Here is an 18,680-nt window from a genome sequence, read left to right as displayed (position 1 = left end):
CTATGGAACCCTGACCTGTTCACCGGACGTGCTACCTTGTCCCAAATCTGCTGTTTTCAACTCTCTCTCTCTACCGCACCTGCTGTCTCTAACTCTGAATGATCGGCTATGAAAAGCCAACTGACATTTACTCCTGAGGTGCTGACCTGTTGCACCCTCTACAACCACTGTGATTAGTATTATTTGACCCTGCTGGTCATCTATGAACGTTTGAGCATCTTGCCAAGGTACTGTTATAATCTCCAACCGGCACAGCCAGAAGAGGACTGGCCACCCCTCAGAGCCTGGTTCCTCTCTAGGTTTCTTCCTAGGTTCCTTCCTTTTTAGGGAGTTTTTCCTAGCCACCGTGCTTCTGCATTGCTTGCTGTTTGGGGTTTTAGGCTGGGTTTCTGTACAGCACTTTGTGACATTGGCTAATGTAAAAAGGGCTTTATAAATAAATGTGATTGATTGATTTATATGGGTGCGGGGGTAAAAGTCGTTTATTTATACATTATCAGAAAGCCTACATCTTCAATGACCCATCTCAATTATCTTGCATGTTTTTTCATTGTTTTCTGGATGTTGCTGCAACACTGCTTTATCTCTTCATCTCTTAAAAAAATCAGTTCATCCTCTGACTCCTCCCTGCGGTCTGGTTCACTTTTCTTTTCACAAAACCTCTGACGTCAGCTCTGGGTAGTGGAGAGTGTAAACGCACACACGCCTTTAGTTGGGAAAAGTAGCCCAGCAACTTTCCGTAGAGGAAACGATTTCAGACGTTTTTTTTCTTCCGTTATCTCTGTTTGCGAGTGGACAATGCGCGACCCACACATGTCCGTGTGTTGACAGCGCAGGACACTCCGTGTGTTTAGTGTATACTACAGTTGTGGTTTTGCCTGACTCACCTATAGAACGTAGGCCTAAACAGGTAGGCTACGGGAGCGAAATCCGGAAGAACAAGCACATCTAATTGTTCACACTATTTTCCTCTTACCTCTGCAACTGAACTTCTCCCAATAACGTTTATGCAGTTTTGATCATTCTTCGGAGAGAGAAGTGTGAAGATGACGGAACTACCAGTTCACAGGAAAAATATGCTGATTCTAGTTGATGTTCTCTGTGTGTTTGTCGGTAAGTGCCTTGTTTCTCTCTCCAACAACATGGCTGATATAACACTATTTGTTGTATTACCCAAGGACCCAACTCGCGCTCTCTGCCGTCTATACATGCTCAATGCAATAGGGTAGCACTAGCCACCGATAAATCAATAAAATAGTTGTTTATCTATAATTGTTTATTGGGTAAATGCTGGATAAGACTGAGATGGTGGGGGACTTTGTAAACAATGATAGGCAGGCTACACACACAAGTCACAGGCCAAAGCCCAACATGCAGGACACTTTCCATGGAAGGCCAGTCACACAGACAGACACACCGCAATAGTATTGTAATAGGAAGAGAGTCAGCATTGCTCGTGTTATAGCTTGTTTAATGGATTCTTTCATTGTCTGTCAGCACATTACAGGTGGTCACAGTGCCTGGTGGAGTGGTGTAGCATTGATCTTTATTGATTCAAATACTGTAGATTGTAGGTTAGTCATCAGTCAGCATGGGTTAGTAACACAAAATGCATAATCACATTTACTGTGATTTTAAGTTCACTATTTCACAGTTACAATTAATTTATGATGACCATCTAAAAAATAATCTGAGTGTGTGGTGTGCACTTGTAACAGAACACCTGTTCTTTTGACTGACATTCCATGGAAAGTGTCCTGCTTGTTGGGCTTTGCCCTGTAGCTTCCAGTGTGGTTGCTGTGTTTGTGTGTGTGGAGCCTGGGTTTGCATGTTCGGACTTGTACTGGACTCTCAATACTACAGGATCTGTAGTTTAGAATAGACATTTGGGTGGACAGTCTCCTTCCCCCTTTATCTCCCACTCCCTCCACCTCTTTCCCTCTGTCCCTTTCTTTCTTTCTTCCCCCTATCCCCCACTCTTTATCTTCCTCCCCCACTCCCTTGCTCTCATGGTATTTAGTGAGTGAGTGAGTAGAGTTGTTTAACAGTTAAGTGGAGGTAAGATGGTCCTTGTTAACAGACGACATCACCTTGTGGCATAACCATGTTTGTTGACAGTCTCAGAGGCCTGTGTGTCTGGGCCTGGGGTCTGACGACAGTAACCATGTTTGTTGACAGTCTCAGAGGGCTGCGTGTCTGGGCCTGGGGTCTGACGACAGTAAAATCACTCTTTATTCTTTCATTATTTCCTCCCTCAATCTCTCCAGTTGGTTATTTTTTCTTTCATCTCTCCTGCCTCCACCCTCTCTCTCTCTCTCCTCTCTCGATAGTTAGATAAATAGATAGTGGTCTCTGGGGGTAGCAGTAATTAGCGACAAGAAAACTACTGGGATTTTTTAATTCCCAGTTCAGATAAGAGTGATACAGGGTTGTGTGTGTGCATACTTGTGTGTTTTGTTAGCGTGTGTGTGTTAGCCCAGCTTCCTCACTGTGTCATTAATATAGTAGGAATGTGCCGAGTCGACAAACTGGATCTGATCTGATCTGACAAAGCTTTTCCTCAATCCTCTTTCTTTCTCTCCCTCTCTTTCACCCATCCCTCTTTTACTCACTCTCTCATTCTCCTATCCCTCTTTCTCTCCCTCTCTCATTCTCCCATCCCTCTTTTACTCACTCTCTCATTCTCCCATCCCTCTTTTACTCACTCTCTCATTCTCCCATCCCTCTTTTACTCACTCTCTCATTCTCCTATCCCTCTTTTACTCACTCTCTCATTCTCCCATCCCTCTTTCTCTCCCTCTCATTCTCCTATCCCTCTTTCTCTCCCTCTCTCATTCTCCTATCCCTCTTTTACTCACTCTCTCATTCTCCTATCCCTCTTTTACTCACTCTCTCATTCTCCCATCCCTCTTTTACTCACTCTCTCATTCTCCTATCCCTCTTTTACTCACTCTCTCATTCTCCCATCCCTCTTTTACTCACTCTCTCATTCTCCCATCCCTCTTTCTCTCCCTCTCATTCTCCTATCCCTCTTTCTCTCCCTCTCTCATTCTCCTATCCCTCTTTCTCTCCCTCTCTCATTCTCCTATCCCTCTTTTACTCACTCTCTCATTCTCCTATCCCTCTTTTACTCACTCTCATTCTCCCATCCCTCTTTCTCTCTCTCTCATTCTCCCATCCCTCTTTCTCTCCCTCTCTCATTCTCCTATCCCTCTTTCTCTCCCTCTCTCATTCTCCCATCCCTCTTTTACTCACTCTCTCATTCTCCCATCCCTCTTTTACTCACTCTCTCATTCTCCCATCCCTCTTTCTCTCCCTCTCATTCTCCCATCCCTCTTTCTCTCCCTCTCTCATTCTCCTATCCCTCTTTCTCTCCCTCTCTCATTCTCCTATCCCTCTTTCTCTCCCTCTCTCATTCTCCTATCCCTCTTTTACTCACTCTCATTCTCCCATCCCTCTTTCTCTCCCTCTCTCATTCTCCTATCCCTCTTTCTCTCCCTCTCTCATTCTCCCATCCCTCTTTTACTCACTCTCTCATTCTCCCATCCCTCTTTTACTCACTCTCTCATTCTCCCATCCCTCTTTCTCTCCCTCTCATTCTCCCATCCCTCTTTCTCTCCCTCTCATTCTCCCATCCCTCTTTCTCTCCCTCTCATTCTCCCATCCCTCTCTTTCTCCCCTCCCTCTCTTTCTCCCCTCCCTCTCTTTCTCCCCTCCCTCTCTTTCTCCCATCCCTCTCTTTCTCCCATCCCTCTTTCTCTCCCTCTCTCATTCTCCCATCCCTATTTTACACTCTCTCTATCCTCTTTCTCTCTGTTTTACTCTTTTCTCCTCTCCTTTGCCTCTTGTCCTTTGCCTTGTTATCACTGCAGATAAAGAAACATCACACACACACACACACACACACACACACACACACACAGAGGCACATTGAGTTATTTCTGCAACACACTCCTTTAACAAAAATACCAACCAAACTCCACCCAAACCAAGCACTCTGCTGTTATATGCATAATAACAAAAGCCTAACCTAGCCTATGCCTAACATATCCATAATTTCATTTGGACCTTTAGATCGTTCAATATTGACTGGTGATTGTGTGAATGGGACAGATTACTGTTGTAAAACCTGTACACACCCTCTGGAAGAATCTGATTGGCAGACAATGATCATGTTCATTCTAAGGGTCATTCTAAGGCAGGTGCCGTTGCTCTAAGTTCTTACTGTTATTTATGTGACTTGGGGTTAGAAGAGCATCTGCATCAAACTATAGACTGATACCAACTGTTGTTGGGTTAGTTTGTTATTTATCTGTTTGATTTTCTGGGTTTTGCGCACAACTAGTTAGAGAAGATACTCTGCTGCTGTTTTACTGTCTCTCACACACACACACCATCTCTCTGTGCCAACTGTGTGTGTGTGTGTGTGTGTGTGTGTGTGTGTGTGTGTGTGTGTGTGTGTGTGTGTGTGTGAGAGAGAGGGAAGGGGGGGTTGACCTTTCCTGTGTGGAAAATAACCAGGATTCTAACAGTACAGCGGGATTACTACAGCCATAGAGTACTGATCCTCTTCCTGCACTGTCTCCCTATTGGCATCTCTATTGTCTAGATTTAATCAGTGTGTGTGTGTGTGTGTTGTAGCTTTTGGATGTGACTAGTAGGACAGTGGAGTTTTTTGGCGTCTAGTCTGGAGAATAACAGGAACACTTCTTAGGTTCCTCCTTCCTGTGAGGTCAGAGGTCAGGAGGAAGTTGATCATGTGTCATATCTCACCAGACATTCCTCCATGTTTGTTTTCTCTGGGAGGAATCTGGGACTTTCTATCAACCAGATGAGATTGTGAAACAATGTTATCCCCTGTTCTTCTTTCTCTCTGACCGTGCTGTCCATTCTGTTACTGAAGACCGACCCCCCTCCTCGGCCCAGATAACTGTGTGGCGGGGGGTTAAAGAAGACAGACTATGGACTCTGCTTCCTGTATCTGCCACTGGACACACAAACGCACAGCCCTCTGAGTCTGTGCAACATCGCTGTTCTTTCTACATCTCTGAGGAAGGTCAAGATGTGCTACAAACTAACCTCTTCCGAAGATACTGAAGAGAATGCTTGAATCAGTTTTCCTTTGGGTTCATTAAAACATCTCCAGTACCACTGGATCCCAGGTACGGGTCGTCACCAGTTCTGTTACAATATATGCCATTCCGCAAGGTTCCAGATTCACTGTTACCACATTGTCTTAATAGTGTTGGTTTTCAATCTTTCATCTATTTATTCACACACTCCCCTTTCTCCTTCCTTGTTTTATCAAATCTAGCTCAGCCCACTCTCTGGAGAGAGGAACAATAATGATCTTGGTTCAACTCAACCCTTGGCTACAATAACACTGTAGCAGAAACCTTACCGGAATAAAACTGGAGATTACTAAAATTCTATGTTTCTCTGTGTGTGTTTATTTCTCTGGCACTGCAGCAGAGTGCTACACACATGCACACCTCATCCTCACCCTAACCACTACTCTCCAGAGAGCTGTCTTATCTAACTGTTATCCTAGCACCCTACAAAGTCAACATGACTTCAAAGTAAATACCAGTTAGTACACTTCAAAGTGGCTGAGTGAGTGCTTGCCCTAGTGAATTAAGGTTGACCAAATAGTCACGATGTTCATAAGCCGCTAATGAGTGACAATTAGTGGTGGGTCGTTCGCGAACGAGTTGGCTCTAAGACCCGGCTCTTGTAGGTGAACGTTGGGAGCCGGCTCGCATATCAGAAGAGCCGAATCTATTTATAAAAATATACAAAAATTAAGAAATGAATAATCAAAATAATAAAATGAATATAATTAACTAATTCAAAGAAGGAAAAATATACATAATAAAGGCCTAAATGCTCAAGCGCACACATTCGTTCTGACTGTCTACTCAGACTAACAGCCTCACCTGTTGTTCCTGTCAATCAGACATGCAGTGTCAACCAATCAACCAAAAATGCGTGAGGGAGGGCCGAGCCAACTCACTCAGTCACACACTTAGCACCCGAGGAGAGAGAGGAAGGACAGCTGTGAAAACAACAGCTGGAAAATGAGTCGGAAGCACAGTAGCATTTGGATGCATTTTAATAATGTAGACAATGTTAGAGTACAGTGTAGAATTTGCCAAAACAAAATCTCATATAAAGCCGGTTCTACGCACAACCGACACTGGCATATGAGAACTGTGCACCCAACTGTGAAGCTAGCTGTAGCGGAGCTTTGAGAAACTAGCGGGCCTGCTAGTGATAGTGGTGGAGCCAGCACCTCCACACGTGGAGATGTATCCACTCAGTCAAGTAGGCCTACTCCGCGACCCACAGCTACGCAGTCTTCTATGGACCAGTTTATGCCAAAGTCTATGTCTGTAGCAAAACAAGGCCAAATTGATATTGAATTGGCTAAAATGATTGCCACCGATTTCCAGCCATTTTCGATCGAGGAGGAAAAAGGTTTTAGAAATTATAGCAATAGTCTAAATCCAATGTACACAATTCCAATCAGGAAAACACTTTCAAAATCACTTATTCCACAACTTTACGAGAGCACACAGGCTTCAGTGCGGGAAAGAGTCCGAAAAGCTAGTGAAGTTTGCCTTACCACTGACTGCTGGACATCACCTCTTACATGTCGGTTACATGTCACTTCATTGAAGATCTTTTGATGTCTAGCTGTCTTCTGGACTGCTTTGAGTTCAGCGACAGACACACCTCAGAGAACTTGGCAGAGGAACTGTTGAGTGGTCAGAGAATGGCAAGGAGATGGAAAAGTGGTCTGTTGTGTTAGCGACAATGCAGCTAACATAACCAAAGCCATGAACATTTTAAAATGGACCCATCGTCCATGTCTTGCCCACACAATCAACCGGATTATAAGAGATGCTCTGAAGGTGATGAAGCCCACTGTGGACAAAGTGAAAGCAGCTGTGGAATACTTCCACAGGAGCACAGTAGGTGCTGAAAAACTCAAGTCTACACAACACCAGATGGGGATGCCTGAGCTGAGGCCTAAACAAGACTGTACTACAAGGTGGAATTCAACATTTTATATGTTGAAGCGGTTTCTTGAGTCAAAGGATGACATCATCTCTACCCTGGCCATTGTCAATGCACCTGTTGATGCTCTGACCCAAGAGGAATGGGAGGTGGTGGAGGAGGTGTGCATTGTCCTGGAACCCTTTGAGCAGGTCATTGTGGAGATCAGTGAAGAGAGGTACAGTAAGCAGTTATTACTACATCATTTAATCCAGTATTATATATGTATATGAGCAGTAGATTAGAATGTAGTATCAGTAGACAAAACATGAACCTGAACTAATAAGTTACTGTTCTGTCTTTTCAGCTATGTGACAGCCTCAAAAATGATACTCCTGTGTAAGGGTCTGCAGTGAATCACAGCCAGCCGCCAGAGAGAAGCAAATGTAACCACAGGACATGTGACAGAGTTGATGGACACCCTATGTTCATCAACGGACAGAAAGTTACACAGAATAGAATAGAATCACGTGCTAGCAGAAACCACTGCACTTGATCCTAGGTTTAAGAAGTTACACTTCAGTGATGCCAGAGCGATTGATGAGGCTCTTCACAGAATAACCTCAGCAGCAGGGAGGGACAGCCCCAGCAGTCAGCTGGCTCAGGCACCAGGGCAACAGGAAGAAGAGGGATCAGATGGAGCAGAAGCACCAGCAGTAGTGCCACAAACGTCTGCTGTTTGGATGCTGTTTGACGAGAGAGAAACTGGGGATGCAGCACGAAGGAATCCCTCAGCAGATGCCATAATGGAGGTCCGATCCTATTTGGAGGAGCCCCTCCAAAGATCTACAGATCCTCTGAGCTGGAGGAAGATCAAGGCCTCTGTCTACACACGGCTTACTAAAGTCATGACAGGGAGACTGCATAGTAGCCACATCCATTCCCTCTGAGAGGGTCTTCTCGAAAATGGGACAAATAATTACTGAGAGAAGAAACCGCATCAGCCCCTCGAAAATGAGGCAGCTTGCATTTCTGAATGCAAATCTCTCATAAAAGCTAAATATGGTCAGCATTGCTGTGTGCTGCTGGTTATAACATGGCAATAAAGAAGAGAGAGAAAAGAGGGACCAGTTTAATGTTTTAAGTGGGATGCTGCAGTTTTGCACATTGTTCTTTATTTTTCATTGATATGGTGCAATATTCTATTATTATGCTGTTCAGATTGTATTCGTTTTGAATTGTTACATTTATATGCACTTAGTTTATATACATTAAAAAGTTATACTTTAAATGCACATGTGTAATAGCATCCTTCTTTTTTACATTTATTTAAATTTATGTGATGCTGCAGTTTTGCAAATTGTTATTTAATTTTCTTTGATATGGTGCAATATTCCATTATGCTGTTCAGATTGTATTTGTTTTGAATTGTTACATTTATATGCAGAATTGTTTTAACACCAATCATAGTCAAACTATCGCAAACTGTTTGACTTGAAAAAATACAAAACATATTTTTTTAAAGAGCCGAAAGAGCGGGCTCACTGAAAAGAGCCGGAATGCCCATCACTTGTGACAATGTGAGCAGGGCGGGCGCCAGAAGGAATCAGTTGGACTGGCGTTGGATTTTTGTAGGCGGGCCCGTTTTTTTCACGGGACCTCCTGTGTGCACGCACTTGCGCCTTCACACATTTTGATAATGGGTGTTATGATAAAGACAGCTTGTGAGTTTCAAGTTTGGGGAAGCTTACAAGTTATCCTACCATTTCTACCAGTTCTGCATATTTTAATACGGTGTACATTTTCGTGGAACAAGTTTCATTTCAATAATAACGTTTTTCGTTTCTCTAAAATTATTGTCACATTCTTAATTTAAATAATACAAATCTAGAAGTTAAAATTAAATTAATGCAAGAGCACCGGCCTTTGCATTATGGACACAGCCTACACCGTGATCCATTGGAATACATGAGCGCATGGAACTAAGAGTGAACCTATAGGCCAATGCTGCAGTAGGCTTATTTTATTTGACATTTTATTTAACTAGGCAAATTATTTAATTACAAATTCTTATTGACAATGACGCCCTACCCCGGCCAAACCCGGACGACGCTGGGCCAATTGTTCGCCGCCCTATGGGACGCCCAATCATGTTCGGATGTGATGCAGCCTGGATTCGAACCAGGTACTGCAGTGACGCCACTCGGGAGCCCCTATAACTTCCATCATCAACTAAGTAAAATACATAAGCCTAAATCTGACAAAGAAAAACAGTATAAAATATCCTGATAAATTCAGGTTATTTCAATTGCATTGATCTCTACTCTGCCTGTCTGCCTCCCTTTCTATCTGTCTTGATTTGTGCTATGGGTAATGAAGTGTAACATTGTATCAACTCAGCATGTTGGTGTGCTCAGGCGTGCACGCTCCCTCCATTAACATTATCAGGACAGAAAATCAGCATTGCTCACAAAGAGCACTCAAAACAAAAGACAATGAAAAAATTGAAAAAACTCCTAAATTATGGTTATGAAATAAACCAAAACTTGTTTCTCACTGCCTTGGTGGAAGAGTGGGGTAACATCTCACAGCAAGAACTGGCAAATCTGATGCACTCCAGTACTTAATGCAGCTGGTGGCCACACCAGATACTGACTGTTACTTTTGATTTTGACCTCCCCTTGTTCAGGGACACATTATTCCATTTCTTTTAGTCACATGTCTGTGGAACTTGTTCTGTTTATGTCTCAGTTGTTGAATCTTGTTATGTTCATACAAATATTTACACATGTTAAGTATGCTGAAAATAAACACAGTTGACAGTGAGAGGACGTTTCTTTTTTTGCTGAGTTTATATGTAGTGGTAAATTGATACAAATAAACAATCGAAGGGCAAACAATTGTGGAGAGCTGATTGCATGCATTCTGGAGAGAGACGCCCATACTTCCGTCACACACTCCTCCCCTTCTTCTTGTCTCAACATTTGAAATTATACTCAAGACACATTATAGATGCTTTACGCTAAGCCTATTGCCACACGCGCTGCCCAAATTGCTTGCTTCTGAAATAGGCATTGGCCTATGCACTTGGGATGTGAAACAATCCACTGTTGTTTAAAAATAAAATATTATCATCATCTATGGCTAAGTCAAGCTGTCTGGTAAAGTATTTTGAATTATTTTATTTAGACAGAAGTAATTATCATTCTACTTTAGGGGAAGCCAGAATCTGAGCAGTGCGCTGTGCACCCACCAATTTCCCCTTCTAATTCGCAAGTGGATGAAACCAGATATCTGAATATAAAGACGAGATGCTCGTGTCTCCGTCCTAACAATTTGAGTCGTCCCAAATGCAGGAATGCAAGCTCAGCTAAGTCTGCATAATACAGAAAGTATTCAGACCCCTTCCCTTTCTCCAGATTTTGTTACATTACAGGCTTATTCTAAAAATGATTACATGTAATGTTTTTCCTCATCAATCTACACACCATAATGACAAAGCGAAAACAGTTTTTTGAAATTTTTGCAAATGTAATAAAATTGTTTAAAAACACTTTTTACCTCCAAATTGAGCTCCGGTGCATCCTGTTCCCATTGATCATCCTTGAGATGTATCTACAACTTGATTGGAGTCCACCTGTGGTAAATGCAATTGATTTGGACATGATTTGCGAAGGTACACACCTGTCTATATAAGGTCCCACAGTTGACAATGCATGTCAGAGAAAAAAACAAGCCATGAGGTCGAAGGAATTGTCCGTAGAGCCCCGAGACAGGATTGTGTCGAGGCACAGACCTGGGGAAGGGTACCAAAAAATGTCTGCAGCATTGAAGTTCCACAGGAACACAGTGGCTCCATCATTCTTGAATGGAAGAAGTTTGGATCCACCAAGACTGTTCCTAGAGCTGGCTGCCCGGCCAAACTGAGCAATCAGGGAAAAAGGGCCTTAGTCAGGGAGGTGACCAAGAACCCAATGGTCACTCTGACAGAGCTCTAGAGTTCCTCTGTGGAGATGGGAGAACCTTCCAGAAGGACAACCATCTCTGCAGCACTCCACCAATCAGGCTGTTATGGTAGAGTGGCCAGAGGGAAGCCACTCCTCAGTGAAAGGCACATGACAGCCCGCTTGGGGTCAGATTCTCTGGTCTGATGAAACCAAGATTGAAGTCTTTGGCCTGATTGCCAAGCGTCACGTCTGGAGGAAACCTGGCACCATCCCTACGGTGATGTATGGTGGTGGCAGCATCATGCTGTGAGGATGTTTTTCAGTGGCAGGGACTGGAAGACTAGACAGGATCGAGGGAAAGATGAATGGAGCATAGTACAGCGAGATCCTTGATGAAAACCTGCTCCAGTGTGCTCAGACTGGGATGAAGTTTCACCTTCCACCAGGACAACAGCCCTAAGCACACAGCCAAGACAACGCAGGAGTGGCTTCGGGACAAGTCTCTGAATGTCCTTGAGTGGCCCAGCCAGAGCCCTGACTTGAACCTGATCGAACATCTCTGGAGAGACCTGAAAATAGCTGTGTAGCGACGCTCCCCATCCAATCTGACAGAGCTTGAGAGGATCTACAGAGAAGAATGGGAGAAACTCCCCAAATACAGTTGTGCCAAGCTTGTAGCGTCATACCCAAGAACACTTGAGGCTCTTTATCGCTGCCAAAGGTGCTTCAACAAAGTACTGAGTAAAGGTGATATTTCAGTTTTTTTTATATTTAATAAATTTGCAAAAAAATAAAAAATACCTGTTTTATGCTTTGTCAATATGGAGTATTGTGTGTAGATTGATGAGGAAAACATCTATTTAATCCATTTTAGAATACGGCTGTAATGTAACAAAATGCGGAAAAAGTCAAGGGGTCTGAATAATTTTCGAATGCACTTTATTATACCCATAGAAACACAGCCATGCGATCTCCATAGACAAACATTGGCAGTAAAATGGCCTTACTGAAGAGCTCAGTGACTTTCAATGTGGTTCCAAAAAGTCAGTTTGTCAAATTTCTGTGCTGCTAGAGCTGCCCCGGTCAACTGTAAGTGCTGTTATTGTGAAGTGGAAACGTCTGGGAGCAACAACGGCTCAGCCGCAAAGTGGTAGGCCACACAAGCACACAGAACGGGACTGCTGAGTGTTAAAGGCATAAAAAAATGGTCTGTCCTCTATTTGCAATACTCACTACTGAGTTCCAAACTGCCAGCACCAGAACTGTTTGTCGGGAGCTTCCTGAAATGGGTTTCCATGACCGAACAGCTGTATTTCTGTCTGTAATAAAGCCCTTTTGTGGGGGAAAACTAATCCGGATTGGGAGGCCACCCATGGCTGTTCCATTGCCCACTCTTGTGAAATCCATAGATTAGAGCCTAATTTATTTATTTCAATTGACTGATTTCCTTCTATGAACTGTTACTCAGTAAAATCTTTGAAATTGTTGCATGTTGCGTTTTATATTTTTGTTCAGTATATGACTGGTGGAAGTTCAGTTTGCATCAGGGGAGCATGTTGTCTAGTGACAGGGTTCATGAAAACAGGGGAAAAAAACATCAGGGTGTATAAAACCATTGTCCTGTCAGATTTGAGTGTGTGTGTTTGTACACCATTGTGTTGTCAGTTGAGACAGTTTTATAGTCTATCCTGGTGCCAGTCTCTGCTCTAGTCTGTGAGTCACTGAACTATGGGGAGAGAGCGAGGGAGTGAAAGAAAGAGGGAGTGAGGTTTGAGTGCGGTAAAGAGGAGAAAGGTTAAAAGAAAAGTCCATGGTCTCTTCTGTGAGAGATCAGTTTAAGGGAATTTCTCATGGTAACTTTGGGACATTCATCTCTCTGTGTGTTTGTGTGTCGTCCAGTAGTCCGCTCCCTTGTCAGCAGGGCTCAGTGGTGAAAGTTTAAGGCTGTTACGCTGTTAGGCGTATCTATGGTGATGGATGTGTGTACGTGCATGAGCATCAGAGCGCACACAGTATCTAAACCCAGAGGCCCATCGACGCAAAACTTCCAGGAACGCTTTGTGAAGCAGACTCGACAGACCAGACAGGGGTTTGGGAAGTCAATGGGAGAAGTGAGAAATTCTTCCTTTGCTGTTAATATTCTCTAAATCGAAAGGCACAACCTAGATGTCTTAAGTAGCTGAACATGTTACTCCAACCTTGTGTGGAAGTGACAAACTGACATGTTTTCATTTTGGTGTAAAATAACTTTGTCTGAGGAGGGCTTTTGATTTGACGGCCTGCTCGGGCGCAGTTCGGAGCGAGACGATCGTTAGACCCGATGAAGTTTCTGAGCTTAGCTAGCCAACGTTGCCATGACATCGCCTACAACCGTGATTGGGGATTTCTATTGGAGAAGCAGTTTCTAGGCATGGTCAACTATACAATCTTTGGAGCGTGTGTGTGTGTGTGTGTGGCGATAGCTAGCAGCTTCCTCCCCAGGGGACGGAGGTCACTGATATACTGCTGACCAATAAGTGCCTAGATGTGCCTTCACATGCCCATGTATTGTTCACAGTTCCTGTCCAGCTGATAGATTTAAACTTGTCGGTCAGAGCCTGTTCAGCACCATGTTGATACTGTCTCCCTTGACCCACTCCGACACCCCTCCTCTCTCTCCCTCTACCTTGCCCCTTCCTATTGCTCTCCCTCCTTCCCAGCGGCCCTTCCGTCAGCGGTCTTGACGTTAATGTTCAGCCCGTACCAGAGGGGTATCTACTGTGATGACGAGAGCATCAGATATCCTTACAGAAGAGACACCATCTCCCACAGGGCAATGGCTGCAGTCACCATCCCCTCCTCCATAGTCATAGTAAGTTTGATGAACAACTTGATGGTTATGTACAAAATGGCACACTATGGTACGAGTTTACCTCTGCTATGCTATGAGTTTGCCTCTCTCTCCATAGATAACTACAGGAGAAGCGTACCTGGTGTACTCCAAGCGTCTCCACTCCAACTCTAACTTTAACCAGTACATGTCAGCTCTCTACAAGGTCAGTAGGAACACAGGCCATAGGTTTGGGCTGACAATATGTGGTCTTAGCTCGGATAGGCTAGCTGCCTCTTCCCAATTTCATTGGTTCAGGAAAGGGGTTAAATTGGCCTGTGCTGTGCCTCTACTAGGTGGTGGGGACCTTCCTGTTTGGAGCAGCTGTGAGCCAATCACTGACTGACCTGGCCAAGTTCACCATTGGCAGGCCACGCCCTAACTTCCTGTCTGTGTGTAATCCCACGGTGTGTTCTGGGTACATGCTGCAACTCAACTGTACCGGCAACCCTCGAAACGTCACTGAGTCCAGGTGTGTGTGTCTTTCTGTCTGTCTGTCCGTCTTTCTTCTCTTGCTATGTGATGCAATGTCAACATGTTTCTCTCTGTGTTCCAGATTGTCGTTTTACTCCGGACACTCTGCCTTCGGGATGTACAGCATGCTGTTTCTAGCAGTGAGTGTTTTTTATTTGTGTGAGTTTCATACACACGTGAGATGACGATTAATGTGTGTGTGTGTGTGTGTGTATAGTTGTATGTGCAAGCACGTATGCAGGGGAAGTGGACTCGTCTGGTCAGACCCACAGTGCAGTTCTTCCTCGTGTCGTTTGCGGTGTACGTTGGATACACACGGGTTAGCGACTACAAACACCACTGGAGCGACGTACTGGTGGGACTGCTGCAGGGAACTCTCATCGCTGTGCTCAACGTGAGTGTGTGTGTAGGGGGTTGTAGGAGGTGTGTGTGTTTGTTCATGTCTGACTATTAATGCTGAGCAATTAAACCGAAATGTTTGTAATATTTCGGTTTTGGAACAACTAATTGACCGATGTCAGTTCAATTATTTTAATTCCATTTCGGGGGGTTTTCTGTGAGCTCAATGCACACATTGCACAGTTTCTATAGAGATAAATCAGATCAAGCCCGAACTGTGCGATGTAGTAGGGAGTTGTAGTTTCCAGAAAATACATTATCTAAGTGATTGATTGTTGGTATTAAGCAGTCATAAAAGTATGCCTTCTTAACTTTGATGATCTACTAAAATAGTGATTTTGTCAGAAAGCATAGGCCGCAGCTCTGTAGAGATGAGATGATGACTTGGCATAAAATAATAAAGTCATCAAATTAAACAAATGTAATATACACAACAACCAATATATTTTATTAAAGTAATGTGAATAAATGATGGTTAATAAGTGATGAGCAGTAATGGGCAGTCACTACCATCATGGGACTTGTATTGTTTTATTCTGTGTAATAACATTTAACCCACAATGCATCATGCATTTTATGTAAAATAATAATAATTGTGACCGAAATCGAAAATGCATTTTTTCTCTTCATAATCGAACTGAAACAGAACCGACCTCAAAAAGCACTAATCGCTCAGCACTACTGACTATAAATGATCCTTTTCTCTCAGGTTTGCTACGTCTCAGATTTTTTTAAGCTCCGCCCCCCTCCTCGCTGCCCACGATCCGAGGCGGCTGAAGACGAGCACCTAGAGGCCAAACCTGGCCTGGATCCAGACACACAACTACACAACAATCACTACAACTACACAACTACTTCAGCCTGAACACAGACTAACAACTACACAACAACCACTGCAACTACACAACAACCTCTACACAACAATCACGGTAACCGTGGGGAAGTGGCGTAGACAGTAATTTGTTGGTGGGTGGGCCTGCAGAAATTTGGGTGGGCAATTTTTTTTTAATATAAAATGTTTTGTTGTTGGGGAAAGGAGCTAACTTCCTGCAATGTTGCCATGTGGCCAAGAGAGAAATGTACAGTTTTATAGCTGTCTATGAATTCTATCTGATGATGTTTGCATGTTTAAGTAAAAAGACGACAAATAATTATAGCCCGACCCGTATTGGATTTTTGGGTCCGATACCGATTTTGAGGGAGGGAAAAGTCACAGATTACCGATATATCTGCCGATATATTGTTTTTTAGAGGTTGAATGAAAAACAGACCAAATTGTGCTTCAAAGGATCAACAGATACTCTAAATGATGATTTCTTAACTAAATATTATAGTTAACATTATTTAAGAACATTTTATTTGTGGTTACAGGAGATCCACCAAAAAGAAATTATATTCTCTATAAATACGACAGTGAATACAAAGCTAGTTTAGTTGACCTTCTTATGTGCAACTTAAAAATGTCTATGGCAGTGGAAAAGAGGTATGAAAAAGTGTTTGTGCTAAACTACCATAAGGGTGAGTAGATTTACTAGTGTTTTACAACAGTCAAAGGTCATGTAAACAAACACTTTATGGCAACCTTGCAATGAGAGTACGTTATGACAAGAACAAGCTAGCTGTTCATTACGACAATGTTTTCTTACAGAAACCATATTCCACTGTTATTCAATACAAAATGTATTGGCTATACATTTCAACTGCAAATAGCATGCGCTGATGACTGAAAATGTTTATGGATGCAAATTCTTGCCTCACCGGTTTTTGTCACACATTCTAATTTTGCGAGCTAGCTAACATTAGCTACTTATCTCATAATGAATGCAAGCGCGTGGCCTGAATGATAGACCTGCGCCAACTGTCTTGTTTATTGCAGATTGCATATTTCAGAAAACTAACTAAATTAGCCCACTAGCTAACATAATATGCCCCGACAGTATCAGTCCTCTTTTTGTATCAAGGACGAGTGTTCACTTTGGCGCCAGTCCAGTGTTGGCACATACGTAGCACAGATTGCTAGCTATCTAGCTAAGTTTACTACCTTGCTGGCTAGATAGCTAAGCTAACTACCTTGCTGGCTAGCTAGCCAGCTAATGTTAACAAAGTGAGAATGTGATGAGGACAGGGCTGCTTGCTTGGTGAAGTGTACTTTTGATTATTTACTCATGCTGGCTGTGGCAAGCTACTCACCGTCAAACCACCATGTCTACTTTCTCTCACATTGTGGACTAGGGCTGAATGATGTTCAATGAGCATCTGGTAGAGTGCCCTCTTTAGGCAATCATTGAAAATGAAGCAGACATATTTGTTTGTTCTATGTATATAATATGGGCACTTTATCTGTGGATTAAAGGCAGATAAAAATATTTCTGTGCAAGGCTAATATCGGCCGATAATATCGGTCTACCGATTTATTGGCCGGGCTCTACAAATAATGTCCCATTTGGAACACTGACAAGGAAAGAACAGTAAAAAAAAATATCTAGAAAGAAAATAGGTTTTTGCTCCCAGTGGGGGGGGACCTGGGCCCACCCATGCCTACGCCCCTGCCGTGGAGCTGTCTGTGTGAGAAGTGTGTATATCAGTGTAGGCTCATTGTATTGGCTGGAATGCAATAAATGGAACGGTATCAAACACATGTTTGACTCTGTTCCATTTATTCCAGTCCAGCCATTACAATGATCCCGTCCTCCGATAGCTTCTCCCACCAGCCGCCACTGGTGTTTATGAGAAGATGTGTATAACCACTCACATGCACATGCATTTTAACTTTGTATTTTATTTTAATACAATGTACTAAAAGTATGGCGGATGAAACAGTTTTAGCAGAGAGAAAGACTTACTGTGTAGTTCCCTAGATTTCAATTATGCTAACAGGAAACACTGAAACAACAGTTTTACATTTTTTTATGATTCATTTATATTTCCTTTGTGCAGCAGCATCAACCAGGTCTTCCTGGGGTTTGTAGTTTTTTTGAGTGTCCTGTAGATCTTTTTAACACCTTCTAGTCTAGTTTGTATTTGTAAATGAGTTAGTTTTTTTGTGTTTATAATGCTTTGATCCCTTTGTTACCTACACTGGAGCTAACCTTCTCACACTTCATCCATCAAGACAGCGGTCTCCAAGCCTCGTGCTGGGGAGCTACTGGGCTGCGGGCTTTTGTTCCCGCCCACCACCAACCTACCTGATTTAACTAGTCGTTAAGACCATGATTAGCTGAATTGGGTGGGTTAGTGTGCTCATCCTGTAGTTCTCCAGGAGGGGGGAAGACCAATGGTCTGTGGAGTTCAGTGTTAGGCCTACTGATACCTAGCATGTCTGTAGAAGACATGCATGTACAGTATATGGAATGTAAAACACAGTGTTGCATAAATAATTACTTTCTAACTGTTTATTTCTGTCGTATCTCTAAGAATGTAATACCACTACTAGCCCACTGTGATGTTTTTTATGTTATTGATGCAACTTGTATTAGTTACTCCAGTTTATTATATATAAAGCTGTGTATAACCTGCCTACCTGCATGCGCACACAATAGGTCCTGTGAGATCATGATGCCATGTGCTGCCTTTGAAATGTTATTGATAATCGTCAGTGTGTCAATGATCGAGTCACTCACTGAGATGTTCTCTGAAAAACACATTACACTTCTGCAAAGGGTTAATATATACACTATATGTCCAAAAGTATGTGGACACCTGCTTGCCGAACATCTCATTCCAAAATCATGGGCATTAATATGGAGTTGGTCCCCCCTTTGCTGCTATCACAGCCTCCAATCTTCTGGGAAGGATATCCACTAGATGTTGGAACATTGCTACAGGGACTTGCTTCCATTCAGCCACCAGCATTAGTGAGGTTGGGCACTGATGTTAGGCGATTATGTCCGGTTTACAGTCGGTGTTACAATTAATCCCAAAGATGTCCGATGAGGTTGAGGTCAGGGCTCTGTGCAGGCCAGTCAATTTCTTCCACACCGATCTCGATAAAC

General features: G+C 43.1%; 1 protein-coding gene across 1 annotated transcript; it reads left to right on the top strand.

Moving 5' to 3' along the window:
• The first annotated feature begins 698 nt into the window (after positions 1 to 698).
• Positions 699 to 18,471, top strand: LOC120033554 (phospholipid phosphatase 2-like). Its single transcript, XM_038979951.1, has 7 exons — positions 699 to 1,113; positions 13,646 to 13,797; positions 13,895 to 13,981; positions 14,112 to 14,287; positions 14,372 to 14,429; positions 14,507 to 14,683; positions 15,398 to 18,471. The coding sequence occupies exons 1-7, from the start codon at positions 1,047 to 1,049 to the stop codon at positions 15,551 to 15,553; spliced, it is 873 nt and encodes a 290-aa protein (XP_038835879.1). The 5' UTR covers positions 699 to 1,046; the 3' UTR covers positions 15,554 to 18,471.
• The last annotated feature ends 209 nt before the right edge of the window (positions 18,472 to 18,680 follow it).

Source organism: Salvelinus namaycush, chromosome 40 (genome assembly GCF_016432855.1).
Source record: "Salvelinus namaycush isolate Seneca chromosome 40, SaNama_1.0, whole genome shotgun sequence".
In the NCBI taxonomy this organism is placed as follows: domain Eukaryota; kingdom Metazoa; phylum Chordata; class Actinopteri; order Salmoniformes; family Salmonidae; genus Salvelinus; species Salvelinus namaycush.
This window is presented reverse-complemented; position numbering and strand designations above follow the sequence as displayed.